Source organism: Salvelinus alpinus, chromosome 3 (assembly GCF_045679555.1).
Source record: "Salvelinus alpinus chromosome 3, SLU_Salpinus.1, whole genome shotgun sequence".
Classification (NCBI taxonomy): Eukaryota; Metazoa; Chordata; class Actinopteri; order Salmoniformes; family Salmonidae; genus Salvelinus; species Salvelinus alpinus.
This window is the reverse complement of record NC_092088.1, coordinates 104,689,850-104,705,616: the sequence shown is the minus strand read 5'-3', so window position 1 is coordinate 104,705,616 and position 15,767 is coordinate 104,689,850. Positions and strand designations below refer to the sequence as shown.

At 44.1% G+C, this 15,767-nt stretch overlaps 1 protein-coding gene across 6 annotated transcripts in view; it reads right to left on the bottom strand.

The window, feature by feature from the left end:
* Window positions 1-15,767, bottom strand: part of LOC139571652 (ryanodine receptor 2-like) — a 216,717-nt gene that overhangs the window by 106,656 nt on the left and 94,294 nt on the right. For all 6 annotated transcript variants that reach the window (XM_071394720.1, XM_071394716.1, XM_071394717.1 and 3 more), the window contains 3 exons: window positions 15,279-15,360; window positions 12,016-12,146; window positions 5,039-5,166 (listed from right to left, as the gene is read on the bottom strand). In XM_071394720.1, the coding sequence (XP_071250821.1) occupies window positions 5,039-5,166; window positions 12,016-12,146; window positions 15,279-15,360 (341 nt within the window). The remainder of the gene's footprint in view (window positions 1-5,038; window positions 5,167-12,015; window positions 12,147-15,278; window positions 15,361-15,767) is intronic.

The window sequence follows — 15,767 nt, the reverse complement described above, 5'->3', positions numbered from 1 at the left end:
TTAATAAACCAGTCTCCTGTTAATAAACCACCAGTCTCCTGTTAATAAACCAGTCTCCTGTTAATAAACCAGTCTCCTGTTAATAAACCACCAGTCTCCTGTTAATAAACCAGTCTCCTGTTAGTAAACCACCAGTCTCCTGTTAGTAAACCAGTCTCCTGTTAATAAACCACCAGTCTCCTGTTAATAAACCAGTCTCCTGTTAATAAACCAGTCTCCTGTTAATAAACCAGTCTCCTGTTAATAAACCAGTCTCCTGTTAGTAAACCACCAGTCTCCTGTTAGTAAACCAGTCTCCTGTTAATAAACCACCAGTCTCCTGTTAATAAACCAGTCTCCTGTTAATAAACCAGTCTCCTGTTAATAAACCAGTCTCCTGTTAATAAACCAGTCTCCTGTTAATAAACCAGTCTCCTGTTAATAAACCACCAGTCTCCTGTTAATAAACCAGTCTCCTGTTAATAAACCAGTCTCCTGTTAATAAACCACCAGTCTCCTGTTAATAAACCAGTCTCCTGTTAATAAACCAGTCTCCTGTTAATAAACCAGTCTCCTGTTAATAAACCACCAGTCTCCTGTTAATAAACCACCAGTCTCCTGTTAATAAACCAGTCTCCTGTTAATAAACCACCAGTCTCCTGTTAATAAACCAGTCTCCTGTTAATAAACCAGTCTCCTGTTAATAAACCAGTCTCCTGTTAGTAAACCACCAGTCTCCTGTTAGTAAACCACCAGTCTCCTGTTAATAAACCAGTCTCCTGTTAATAAACCAGTCTCCTGTTAATAAACCACCAGTCTCCTGTTAATAAACCACCAGTCTCCTGTTAATAAACCAGTCTCCTGTTAGTAAACCAGTCTCCTGTTAATAAACCAGTCTCCTGTTAGTAAACCAGTCTCCTGTTAATAAACCAGTCTCCTGTTAGTAAACCACCAGTCTCCTGTTAGTAAACCAGTCTCCTGTTAGTAAACCACCAGTCTCCTGTTAGTAAACCAGTCTCCTGTTAGTAAACCACCAGTCTCCTGTTAGTAAACCACCAGTCTCCTGTTAATAAACCACCAGTCTCCTGTTAATAAACCAGTCTCCTGTTAATAAACCAGTCTCCTGTTAGTAAACCAGTCTCCTGTTAATAAACCAGTCTCCTGTTAGTAAACCACCAGTCTCCTGTTAATAAACCACCAGTCTCCTGTTAATAAACCAGTCTCCTGTTAATAAACCAGTCTCCTGTTAATAAACCAGTCTCCTGTTAATAAACCAGTCTCCTGTTAATAAACCAGTCTCCTGTTAATAAACCAGTCTCCTGTTAATAAACCAGTCTCCTGTTAATAAACCACCAGTCTCCTGTTAATAAACCAGTCTCCTGTTAATAAACCACCAGTCTCCTGTTAATAAACCAGTCTCCTGTTAATAAACCAGTCTCCTGTTAATAAACCACCAGTCTCCTGTTAATAAACCACCAGTCTCCTGTTAATAAACCAGTCTACTGTTAGTAAACCAGTCTCCTGTTAATAAACCACCAGTCTCCTGTTAATAAACCACCAGTCTCCTGTTAATAAACCAGTCTCCTGTTAATAAACCAGTCTCCTGTTAATAAACCAGTCTCCTGTTAATAAACCAGTCTCCTGTTAATAAACCAGTCTCCTGTTAGTAAACCAGTCTCCTGTTAGTAAACCAGTCTCCTGTTAATAAACCACCAGTCTCCTGTTAATAAACCACCAGTCTCCTGTTAATAAACCAGTCTCCTGTTAATAAACCACCAGTCTCCTGTTAATAAACCACCAGTCTCCTGTTAATAAACCACCAGTCTCCTGTTAATAAACCAGTCTCCTGTTAATAAACCAGTCTCCTGTTAGTAAACCAGTCTCCTGTTAGTAAACCAGTCTCCTGTTAGTAAACCAGTCTCCTGTTATTAAACCAGTCTCCTGTTAGTAAACCAGTCTCCTGTTAATAAACCACCAGTCTCCTGTTAATAAACCACCAGTCTCCTGTTAATAAACCAGTCTCCTGTTAATAAACCACCAGTCTCCTGTTAATAAACCACCAGTCTCCTGTTAATAAACCACCAGTCTCCTGTTAATAAACCAGTCTCCTGTTAATAAACCAGTCTCCTGTTAGTAAACCAGTCTCCTGTTAGTAAACCACCAGTCTCCTGTTAGTAAACCAGTCTCCTGTTATTAAACCAGTCTCCTGTTAGTAAACCAGTCTCCTGTTAATAAACCACCAGTCTCCTGTTAATAAACCAGTCTCCTGTTAGTAAACCAGTCTCCTGTTAGTAAACCAGTCTCCTGTTAATAAACCACCAGTCTCCTGTTAGTAAACCACCAGTCTCCTGTTAATAAACCACCAGTCTCCTGTTAATAAACCAGTCTCCTGTTAATAAACCACCAGTCTCATGTTAATAAACCACCAGTCTCCTGTTAATAAACCACCAGTCTCCTGTTAATAAACCAGTCTCCTGTTAATAAACCAGTCTCCTGTTAGTAAACCAGTCTCCTGTTAGTAAACCAGTCTCCTGTTAGTAAACCAGTCTCCTGTTATTAAACCAGTCTCCTGTTAGTAAACCAGTCTCCTGTTAATAAACCAGTCTCCTGTTAATAAACCAGTCTCCTGTTAGTAAACCAGTCTCCTGTTAATAAACCACCAGTCTCCTGTTAATAAACCACCAGTCTCCTGTTAATAAACCACCAGTCTCCTGTTAATAAACCAGTCTCCTGTTAATAAACCACCAGTCTCCTGTTAATAAACCACCAGTCTCCTGTTAATAAACCACCAGTCTCCTGTTAATAAACCAGTCTCCTGTTAATAAACCACCAGTCTCCTGTTAATAAACCACCAGTCTCCTGTTAGTAAACCAGTCTCCTGTTAGTAAACCAGTCTCCTGTTATTAAACCAGTCTCCTGTTAGTAAACCAGTCTCCTGTTAATAAACCACCAGTCTCCTGTTAATAAACCACCAGTCTCCTGTTAATAAACCAGTCTCCTGTTAATAAACCACCAGTCTCCTGTTAATAAACCACCAGTCTCCTGTTAATAAACCACCAGTCTCCTGTTAATAAACCAGTCTCCTGTTAATAAACCAGTCTCCTGTTAGTAAACCAGTCTCCTGTTAGTAAACCAGTCTCCTGTTAGTAAACCAGTCTCCTGTTATTAAACCAGTCTCCTGTTAGTAAACCAGTCTCCTGTTAATAAACCACCAGTCTCCTGTTAATAAACCAGTCTCCTGTTAGTAAACCAGTCTCCTGTTAGTAAACCAGTCTCCTGTTAATAAACCACCAGTCTCCTGTTAGTAAACCACCAGTCTCCTGTTAATAAACCACCAGTCTCCTGTTAGTAAACCAGTCTCCTGTTAGTAAACCACCAGTCTCCTGTTAATAAACCACCAGTCTCCTGTTAATAAACCACCAGTCTCCTGTTAATAAACCAGTCTCCTGTTAATAAACCACCAGTCTCCTGTTAATAAACCACCAGTCTCCTGTTAATAAACCACCAGTCTCCTGTTAATAAACCAGTCTCCTGTTAATAAACCACCAGTCTCCTGTTAATAAACCACCAGTCTCCTGTTAATAAACCAGTCTCCTGTTAATAAACCAGTCTCCTGTTAGTAAACCAGTCTCCTGTTAGTAAACCAGTCTCCTGTTAGTAAACCAGTCTCCTGTTAGTAAACCAGTCTCCTGTTAGTAAACCAGTCTCCTGTTAATAAACCACCAGTCTCCTGTTAATAAACCAGTCTCCTGTTAGTAAACCAGTCTCCTGTTAGTAAACCAGTCTCCTGTTAATAAACCACCAGTCTCCTGTTAGTAAACCACCAGTCTCCTGTTAATAAACCACCAGTCTCCTGTTAGTAAACCAGTCTCCTGTTAGTAAACCACCAGTCTCCTGTTAATAAACCACCAGTCTCCTGTTAGTAAACCAGTCTCCTGTTAGTAAACCACCAGTCTCCTGTTAATAAACCAGTCTCCTGTTAGTAAACCAGTCTCCTGTTAGTAAACCACCAGTCTCCTGTTAATAAACCACCAGTCTCCTGTTAATAAACCAGTCTCCTGTTAGTAAACCACCAGTCTCCTGTTAATAAACCACCAGTCTCCTGTTAGTAAACCAGTCTCCTGTTAATAAACCAGTCTCCTGTTAATAAACCAGTCTCCTGTTAATAAACCAGTCTCCTGTTAGTAAACCACCAGTCTCCTGTTAATAAACCACCAGTCTCCTGTTAGTAAACCAGTCTCCTGTTAATAAACCAGTCTCCTGTTAATAAACCAGTCTCCTGTTAATAAACCAGTCTCCTGTTAATAAACCAGTCTCCTGTTAATAAACCAGTCTCCTGTTAATAAACCAGTCTCCTGTTAGTAAACCAGTCTCCTGTTAGTAAACCAGTCTCCTGTTAGTAAACCAGTCTCCTGTTAATAAACCAGTCTCCTGTTAATAAACCAGTCTCCTGTTAATAAACCAGTCTCCTGTTAGTAAACCAGTCTCCTGTTAATAAACCAGTCTCCTGTTAATAAACCAGTCTCCTGTTAGTAAACCAGTCTCCTGTTAGTAAACCAGTCTCCTGTTAATAAACCAGTCTCCTGTTAGTAAACCAGTCTCCTGTTAATAAACCAGTCTCCTGTTAGTAAACCAGTCTCCTGTTAATAAACCACCAGTCTCCTGTTAGTAAACCACCAGTCTCCTGTTAATAAACCACCAGTCTCCTGTTAATAAACCAGTCTCCTGTTAATAAACCAGTCTCCTGTTAGTAAACCAGTCTCCTGTTAGTAAACCAGTCTCCTGTTATTAAACCAGTCTCCTGTTAATAAACCACCAGTCTCCTGTTAATAAACCAGTCTCCTGTTAGTAAACCAGTCTCCTGTTAATAAACCAGTCTCCTGTTAATAAACCAGTCTCCTGTTAATAAACCAGTCTCCTGTTAATAAACCACCAGTCTCCTGTTAATAAACCACCAGTCTCCTGTTAATAAACCAGTCTCCTGTTAATAAACCAGTCTCCTGTTAATAAACCAGTCTCCTGTTAGTAAACCAGTCTCCTGTTAGTAAACCATCTCTACCTCCATAACGTGAGGCATCTGTGTGTAGCGCAGGCCGGACTCAGCCAGATCCATGATCTCCTCTAGAGACTTCTCCAGGGACGGGATGGCTGGACACATCTCTTCTACCTGGGAGGGCAGGTCTAGAGCTGGGGGAGCATCGGGGAAGAGAGGAGAGAGAGGGAGGAAAAGAGAGGTAGAGAGAGAGAAAGAGAGAGCGTGAAGAGAGAGAAGGAGAGAGAGAGGGTGGAGGGAGAAAGAGAGAGGATGGAGGGAGAGAGAGAGAGAGAGAAGGTGGAGGGAGAGAGAGTAAGAGAGAGAGAGGGTGGGTGGTTGGAGAGAGAGAGGGGGGGTGGAGGGAGAGATAAAGAGAGAGATAGAGAGATTGAAGGGAGAGAGAGGGGGGGTGGAGGGAGAGATAAAGAGAGAGAGAGATAGAGAGATTGAAGGGAGAGAGAGGGGGGGTGGAGGGAGAGATAAAGAGAGAGAGAGATAGAGAGATTGAAGGGAGAGAGAGGGGGGGTGGAGGGAGAGATAAAGAGAGAGAGAGATAGAGAGATTGAAGGGAGAGAGAGGGGGGTGGAGGGAGAGAGAGAGGGGGGGTGGAGGGAGAGAGAGAGGGTGGAGGGAGAGAGAGAGTAAGAGACAGAGAGATAAAAGGTGATGGTGAGAGAGACATAAAGACTGTATGCAGTCATTCCTCAATTCAGTTTGCAACATTTATGCCAAGCTTCTCTCTATCTCTCCATCCAACCCCGTCCTATCTCTGATTCTAAATCACTTGAAGGACAGTTTTCAACAGTACCTGTTCTGTCCAACAGAATGCTAGTCTCTGCCTACAGTACCTGTTCTGTCCAACAGAATGCTAGTCTCTGCCTACAGTACCTGTTCTGTCCAACAGAATGTTAGTCTCTGCCTACAGTACCTGTTCTGTCCAACAGAATGTCAGTCTCTGCCTACAGTACCTGTTCTGTCCAACAGAATGTTAGTCTCTACCTACAGTACCTGTTCTGTCCAACAGAATGCTAGTCTCTGCCTACAGTACCTGTTCTGTCCAACAGAATGTTAGTCTCTACCTACAGTACCTGTTCTGTCCAACAGAATGTCAGTCTCTACCTACAGTACCTGTTCTGTCCAACAGAATGCTAGTCTCTGCCTACAGTACCTGTTCTGTCCAACAGAATGTTAGTCTCTACCTACAGTACCTGTTCTGTCCAACAGAATGTCAGTCTCTACCTACAGTACCTGTTCTGTCCAACAGAATGCTAGTCTCTGCCTACAGTACCTGTTCTGTCCAACAGAATGTTAGTCTCTGCCTACAGTACCTGTTCTGTCCAACAGAATGCTAGTCTCTGCCTACAGTACCTGTTCTGTCCAACAGAATGTTAGTCTCTGCCTACAGTACCTGTTCTGTCCAACAGAATGTTAGTCTCTGCCTACAGTACCTGTTCTGTCCAACAGAATGTTAGTCTCTACCTACAGTACCTGTTCTGTCCAACAGAATGTTAGTCTCTACCTACAGTACCTGTTCTGTCCAACAGAATGTTAGTCTCTGCCTACAGTACCTGTTCTGTCCAACAGAATGTTAGTCTCTGCCTACAGTACCTGTTCTGTCCAACAGAATGCTAGTCTCTGCCTACAGTACCTGTTCTGTCCAACAGAATGTTAGTCTCTACCTACAGTACCTGTTCTGTCCAACAGAATGTTAGTCTCTGCCTACAGTACCTGTTCTGTCCAACAGAATGTTAGTCTCTACCTACAGTACCTGTTCTGTCCAACAGAATGTTAGTCTCTGCCTACAGTACCTGTTCTGTCCAACAGAATGTTAGTCTCTGCCTACAGTACCTGTTCTGTCCAACAGAATGCAGTCTACAGTACCTGTTCTGTCCAACAGAATGTCAGTCTCTGCCTACAGTACCTGTTCTGTCCAACAGAATGCTAGTCTCTGCCTACAGTACCTGTTCTGTCCAACAGAATGTCAGTCTCTGCCTACAGTACCTGTTCTGTCCAACAGAATGCTAGTCTCTGCCTACAGTACCTGTTCTGTCCAACAGAATGCTAGTCTCTGCCTACAGTACCTGTTCTGTCCAACAGAATGCTAGTCTCTGCCTACAGTACCTGTTCTGTCCAACAGAATGCTAGTCTCTGCCTACAGTACCTGTTCTGTCCAACAGAATGCTAGTCTCTGCCTACAGTACCTGTTCTGTCCAACAGAATGTTAGTCTCTGCCTACAGTACCTGTTCTGTCCAACAGAATGCTAGTCTCTGCCTACAGTACCTGTTCTGTCCAACAGAATGTTAGTCTCTGCCTACAGTACCTGTTCTGTCCAACAGAATGTTAGTCTCTGCCTACAGTACCTGTTCTGTCCAACAGAATGCTAGTCTCTACCTACAGTACCTGTTCTGTCCAACAGAATGTTAGTCTCTGCCTACAGTACCTGTTCTGTCCAACAGAATGTTAGTCTCTGCCTACAGTACCTGTTCTGTCCAACAGAATGTTAGTCTCTGCCTACAGTACCTGTTCTGTCCAACAGAATGCTAGTCTCTGCCTACAGTACCTGTTCTGTCCAACAGAATGTTAGTCTTTGCCTACAGTACCTGTTCTGTCCAACAGAATGTTAGTCTCTACCTACAGTACCTGTTCTGTCCAACAGAATGTTAGTCTCTGCCTACAGTACCTGTTCTGTCCAACAGAATGCTAGTCTCTGCCTACAGTACCTGTTCTGTCCAACAGAATGTTAGTCTCTGCCTACAGTACCTGTTCTGTCCAACAGAATGTTAGTCTCTGCCTACAGTACCTGTTCTGTCCAACAGAATGCTAGTCTCTGCCTACAGTACCTGTTCTGTCCAACAGAATGCTAGTCTCTGCCTACAGTACCTGTTCTGTCCAACAGAATGTTAGTCTCTGCCTACAGTACCTGTTCTGTCCAACAGAATGTTAGTCTCTGCCTACAGTACCTGTTCTGTCCAACAGAATGTTAGTCTCTGCCTACAGTACCTGTTCTGTCCAACAGAATGTTAGTCTCTGCCTACAGTACCTGTTCTGTCCAACAGAATGCTAGTCTCTGCCTACAGTACCTGTTCTGTCCAACAGAATGTTAGTCTCTGCCTACAGTACCTGTTCTGTCCAACAGAATGCTAGTCTCTGCCTACAGTACCTGTTCTGTCCAACAGAATGTCAGTCTCTGCCTACAGTACCTGTTCTGTCCAACAGAATGTTAGTCTCTGCCTACAGTACCTGTTCTGTCCAACAGAATGCTAGTCTCTGCCTACAGTACCTGTTCTGTCCAACAGAATGTTAGTCTCTGCCTACAGTACCTGTTCTGTCCAACAGAATGCTAGTCTCTGTCTACAGTACCTGTTCTGTCCAACAGAATGTTAGTCTCTGCCTACAGTACCTGTTCTGTCCAACAGAATGCTAGTCTCTGCCTACAGTACCTGTTCTGTCCAACAGAATGCTAGTCTCTGCCTACAGTACCTGTTCTGTCCAACAGAATGTTAGTCTCTGCCTACAGTACCTGTTCTGTCCAACAGAATGCTAGTCTCTGCCTACAGTACCTGTTCTGTCCAACAGAATGTTAGTCTCTGCCTACAGTACCTGTTCTGTCCAACAGAATGTTAGTCTCTGCCTACAGTACCTGTTCTGTCCAACAGAATGTCAGTCTCTGCCTACAGTACCTGTTCTGTCCAACAGAATGTTAGTCTCTGCCTACAGTACCTGTTCTGTCCAACAGAATGCTAGTCTCTACCTACAGTACCTGTTCTGTCCAACAGAATGTTAGTCTCTGCCTACAGTACCTGTTCTGTCCAACAGAATGTCAGTCTCTGCCTACAGTACCTGTTCTGTCCAACAGAATGTTAGTCTCTGCCTACAGTACCTGTTCTGTCCAACAGAATGTTAGTCTCTACCTACAGTACCTGTTCTGTCCAACAGAATGTTAGTCTCTGCCTACAGTACCTGTTCTGTCCAACAGAATGTCAGTCTCTGCCTACAGTACCTGTTCTGTCCAACAGAATGTTAGTCTCTGCCTACAGTACCTGTTCTGTCCAACAGAATGTCAGTCTCTGCCTACAGTACCTGTTCTGTCCAACAGAATGTTAGTCTCTGCCTACAGTACCTGTTCTGTCCAACAGAATGTTAGTCTCTGCCTACAGTACCTGTTCTGTCCAACAGAATGTTAGTCTCTGCCTACAGTACCTGTTCTGTCCAACAGAATGTTAGTCTCTGCCTACAGTACCTGTTCTGTCCAACAGAATGTTAGTCTCTGCCTACAGTACCTGTTCTGTCCAACAGAATGCTAGTCTCTGTCTACAGTACCTGTTCTGTCCAACAGAATGTTAGTCTCTGCCTACAGTACCTGTTCTGTCCAACAGAATGTTAGTCTCTGCCTACAGTACCTGTTCTGTCCAACAGAATGCTAGTCTCTACCTACAGTACCTGTTCTGTCCAACAGAATGTTAGTCTCTACCTACAGTACCTGTTCTGTCCAACAGAATGTTAGTCTCTGCCTACAGTACCTGTTCTGTCCAACAGAATGTTAGTCTCTACCTACAGTACCTGTTCTGTCCAACAGAATGTTAGTCTCTACCTACAGTACCTGTTCTGTCCAACAGAATGTTAGTCTCTGCCTACAGTACCTGTTCTGTCCAACAGAATGTTAGTCTCTGCCTACAGTACCTGTTCTGTCCAACAGAATGTTAGTCTCTGCCTACAGTACCTGTTCTGTCCAACAGAATGTTAGTCTCTACCTACAGTACCTGTTCTGTCCAACAGAATGCTAGTCTCTGCCTACAGTACCTGTTCTGTCCAACAGAATGCTAGTCTCTGCCTACAGTACCTGTTCTGTCCAACAGAATGTTAGTCTCTGCCTACAGTACCTGTTCTGTCCAACAGAATGCTAGTCTCTGCCTACAGTACCTGTTCTGTCCAACAGAATGTTAGTCTCTGCCTACAGTACCTGTTCTGTCCAACAGAATGTTAGTCTCTACCTACAGTACCTGTTCTGTCCAACAGAATGTCAGTCTCTGCCTACAGTACCTGTTCTGTCCAACAGAATGTCAGTCTCTGCCTACAGTACCTGTTCTGTCCAACAGAATGTTAGTCTCTGCCTACAGTACCTGTTCTGTCCAACAGAATGTTAGTCTCTGCCTACAGTACCTGTTCTGTCCAACAGAATGCTAGTCTCTGCCTACAGTACCTGTTCTGTCCAACAGAATGTTAGTCTCTGCCTACAGTACCTGTTCTGTCCAACAGAATGTTAGTCTCTGCCTACAGTACCTGTTCTGTCCAACAGAATGTCAGTCTGTGTCTACAGTACCTGTTCTGTCCAACAGAATGTCAGTCTCTGCCTACAGTACCTGTTCTGTCCAACAGAATGTTAGTCTCTACCTACAGTACCTGTTCTGTCCAACAGAATGTTAGTCTCTGCCTACAGTACCTGTTCTGTCCAACAGAATGCTAGTCTCTGCCTACAGTACCTGTTCTGTCCAACAGAATGCTAGTCTCTGCCTACAGTACCTGTTCTGTCCAACAGAATGTTAGTCTCTGCCTACAGTACCTGTTCTGTCCAACAGAATGTTAGTCTCTGCCTACAGTACCTGTTCTGTCCAACAGAATGCTAGTCTCTACCTACAGTACCTGTTCTGTCCAACAGAATGTCAGTCTCTGCCTACAGTACCTGTTCTGTCCAACAGAATGCTAGTCTCTGCCTACAGTACCTGTCCTGTCCAACAGAATGCTAGTCTCTGCCTACAGTACCTGTTCTGTCCAACAGAATGCTAGTCTCTACCTACAGTACCTGTTCTGTCCAACAGAATGTTAGTCTCTACCTACAGTACCTGTTCTGTCCAACAGAATGTTAGTCTCTGCCTACAGTACCTGTTCTGTCCAACAGAATGCTAGTCTCTACCTACAGTACCTGTTCTGTCCAACAGAATGTTAGTCTCTACCTACAGTACCTGTTCTGTCCAACAGAATGTCAGTCTCTGCCTACAGTACCTGTTCTGTCCAACAGAATGTTAGTCTCTGCCTACAGTACCTGTTCTGTCCAACAGAATGTCAGTCTCTGCCTACAGTACCTGTTCTGTCCAACAGAATGCTAGTCTCTGCCTACAGTACCTGTTCTGTCCAACAGAATGCTAGTCTCTGCCTACAGTACCTGTTCTGTCCAACAGAATGCTAGTCTCTACCTACAGTACCTGTTCTGTCCAACAGAATGTTAGTCTCTACCTACAGTACCTGTTCTGTCCAACAGAATGTCAGTCTCTGCCTACAGTACCTGTTCTGTCCAACAGAATGTTAGTCTCTGCCTACAGTACCTGTTCTGTCCAACAGAATGTCAGTCTCTACCTACAGTACCTGTTCTGTCCAACAGAATGTTAGTCTCTGCCTACAGTACCTGTTCTGTCCAACCGAATGTCAGTCTCTACCTACAGTACCTGTTCTGTCCAACAGAATGTCAGTCTCTGCCTACAGTACCTGTTCTGTCCAACAGAATGTTAGTCTCTGCCTACAGTACCTGTTCTGTCCAACAGAATGTCAGTCTCTGCCTACAGTACCTGTTCTGTCCAACAGAATGTCAGTCTCTGCCTACAGTACCTGTTCTGTCCAACAGAATGTCAGTCTCTACCTACAGTACCTGTTCTGTCCAACAGAATGTCAGTCTCTACCTACAGTACCTGTTCTGTCCAACAGAATGTCAGTCTCTACCTACAGTACCTGTTCTGTCCAACAGAATGTCAGTCTCTACCTACAGTACCTGTTCTGTCCAACAGAATGTTAGTCTCTGCCTACAGTACCTGTTCTGTCCAACAGAATGTTAGTCTCTACCTACAGTACCTGTTCTGTCCAACAGAATGCTAGTCTCTGCCTACAGTACCTGTTCTGTCCAACAGAATGTTAGTCTCTGCCTACAGTACCTGTTCTGTCCAACAGAATGTCAGTCTCTGCCTACAGTACCTGTTCTGTCCAACAGAATGCTAGTCTCTGCCTACAGTACCTGTTCTGTCCCGGGAGCCCTTGGTGATGTAGATGGAGTAGTTGTTGAACTTGTTGAGCTCAGGTTCCAGGAAGGCCACAGGGAACGCCCCCGAGAACGCTGCAAGGCATTCACCTAGGGCTGGACGCTGCCTGCAGGAGGAAGAGGAGGAGGAATGGGGAAGAGGGAGGGGGAGGAAGAAGGAAGAGGAGGAGGAAGGAGGAAGAGGAAGAGGAAGGAGGAAGAGATAGGGGGAGTAAGGAGGAAGCGGAGGAAGGGGCAGGAGGAGAGGGAGGGGAAGGAAGAGGTAGGGGGAGGATGTAGGGGGAGGAAGGAGGAAGTGGAGGAGGGAGGGGGAGGAAGAAGAAGGAGGTAGGGGGAGAAAGGAGGAGGGAAAGTGAGGGACAGTTCATGTTCAGGAATACATAATCTAGAGTCTGAATAGCTGGTTTAACTAACCCAGTCACATCCTTCACTAGACTTAATGCAATATTAAAATGAGCAACAGAACAAATTATGTTTGTTGTAAACGCATGAAATGTGGTGTCCACATAGTTAGTACAGGGTTCTAGACAGGACACATTGACATGTGGTGTCCACATAGTCAGTACAGGGTTCTAGACAGGACACATTGACATGTGGTGTCCACATAGTCAGTACAGGGTTCTAGACAGGACACATTGACATGTGGTGTCCACATAGTCAGTACAGGGTTCTAGACAGGACACATTGACATGTGGTGTCCACATAGTTAGTACAGGGTTCTAGACAGGACACATTGACATGTGGTGTCCACATAGTCAGTACAGGGTTCTAGACAGGACACATTGACATGTGGTGTCCACATAGTCAGTACAGGGTTCTAGACAGGACACATTGACATGTGGTGTCCACATAGTTAGTACAGGGTTCTAGACAGGACACATTGACATGTGGTGTCCACATAGTCAGTACAGGGTTCTAGACAGGACACATTGACATGTGGTGTCCACATAGTCAGTACAGGGTTCTAGACAGGACACATTGACATGTGGTGTCCACATAGTCAGTACAGGGTTCTAGACAGGACACATTGACATGTGGTGTCCACATAGTCAGTACAGGGTTCTAGACAGGACACATTGACATGTGGTGTCCACATAGTCAGTACAGGGTTCTAGACAGGACACATTGACATGTGGTGTCCACATAGTTAGTACAGGGTTCTAGACAGGACACATTGACATGTGGTGTCCACATAGTCAGTACAGGGTTCTAGACAGGACACATTGACATGTGGTGTCCACATAGTCAGTACAGGGTTCTAGACAGGACACATTGACATGTGGTGTCCACATAGTTAGTACAGGGTTCTAGACAGGACACATTGACATGTGGTGTCCACATAGTCAGTACAGGGTTCTAGACAGGACACATTGACATGTGGTGTCCACATAGTTAGTACAGGGTTCTAGACAGGACACATTGACATGTGGTGTCCACATAGTCAGTACAGGGTTCTAGACAGGACACATTGACATGTGGTGTCCACATAGTCAGTACAGGGTTCTAGACAGGACACATTGACATGTGGTGTCCACATAGTCAGTACAGGGTTCTAGACAGGACACATTGACATGTGGTGTCCACATAGTCAGTACAGGGTTCTAGACAGGACACATTGACATGTGGTGTCCACATAGTCAGTACAGGGTTCTAGACAGGACACATTGACATGTGGTGTCCACATAGTCAGTACAGGGTTCTAGACAGGACACATTGACATGTGGTGTCCACATAGTCAGTACAGGGTTCTAGACAGGACACATTGACATGTGGTGTCCACATAGTCAGTACAGGGTTCTAGACAGGACACATTGACATGTGGTGTCCACATAGTCAGTACAGGGTTCTAGACAGGACACATTGACATGTGGTGTCCACATAGTTAGTACAGGGTTCTAGACAGGACACATTGACATGTGGTGTCCACATAGTCAGTACAGGGTTCTAGACAGGACACATTGACATGTGGTGTCCACATAGTCAGTACAGGGTTCTAGACAGGACACATTGACATGTGGTGTCCACATAGTCAGTACAGGGTTCTAGACAGGACACATTGACATGTGGTGTCCACATAGTCAGTACAGGGTTCTAGACAGGACACATTGACATGTGGTGTCCACATAGTCAGTACAGGGTTCTAGACAGGACACATTGACATGTGGTGTCCACATAGTCAGTACAGGGTCCTAGACAGGACACATTGACATGTGGTGTCCACATAGTTAGTACAAGGGTCTAGACAGGACATATTGACATTTTTAGATTGTCATTATCTATCATACTTCCAGTGTCAATCAAAGTAGGGATTTTGAGGAAATGTGAAAAACCCTTTAAAATGACCTCAGCATATATCAAGTCGTGAATACATGTCACGTGATTGTTTATTGGTCAGTAGCGGCCATGTTGTTTGACATGCTAGCCTGGAAAAACATAATTTGTGGGATCTTGGTCCATGGATACCATATTTACATTTACATTTACATTTAAGTCATTTAGCAGACGCTCTTATCCAGAGCGACTTACAAATTGGTGCATTCACCTTATGATGTCCAGTGGAACAACCACTTTACAATAGTGCATCTAACTCTTTTAAGGGGGAGGGGGGGGTTAGGAGGATTACTTTATCCTATCCTAGGTATTCCTTAAAGAGGTGGGGTTTCAGGGGTCTCCGGAAGGTGGTGATTGACTCCGCTGACCTGGCGTCGTGAGGGAGTTTGTTCCACCATTGGGGTGCCAGAGCAGCGAACAGTTTTGACTGGGCTGAGCGGGAACTGTACTTCCTCAGAGGTAGGGAGGCGAGCAGGCCAGAGGTGGATATCAAAGTATTGTACACATTGGTCATTCGGAGCCAGAGGAGTAAAGCATTGAAGTGTTTTTCAGTAAATTCTAAATGGTGGACCTTAAGGTATCCCCCCAGGGGAAGTAGCCACCACTATTTCGATGTAATTTCCTGTCCAAGACAGGAAATGCATATTTAGGTTCCACCTCGGAAAAATGATGAAGGCTACTTATATACAGTACCAGTCAAACGTTTGGACACACCTATGCAGCCCCAGCTTCTCTTCTCTGCTTGAACCCCTAATTAAATACAATAGGGTTTCACCCAGCTTCTCTGCTTCTTCTGGTTGGATTATATATTTTTAATCCATTTCAACCAGCTGGTTAGCTGATGAGTTCCAAGACACCCTATCTTCCTCATAATCATCATATTCACATTGAATTCATTTTGACGTTACCTTTCTACGTAGATGCTGTTGTTGGTACCAAGACTATACAGGCTGTTGAGTATCCTGTAACACGACACTTGGACGTCATCCACTGTGAAGACAACAAGGGAAGTCTCCTTACACATAGGACCTACAGTATGACCATTACAGGACGGTGAAGTTGGACTACAATAAGACATTAGGGGTCAAAAAGGCCTTTACTTATTTATTGGTCCTTTAAGCCAGCTATACATAAAACCTTTTTAATTAACAATGCATAATGAGGACTGGTCTCATGAGATACAGGGATGGCCTTTTTAATTAACAATGCCTAATGAGGACTGGCCTCATGAGATACAGGATGGCCTTTTTAATTAACAATGACTAATGAAGACTGGTCTCATGAGATACAGGGATGGCCTTTTTAATTAACAATGACTAATGAAGACTGGTCTCATGAGATACAGGGATGGCCTTTTTAATTAACAATGACTAATGAAGACTGGTCTCATGAGTTAC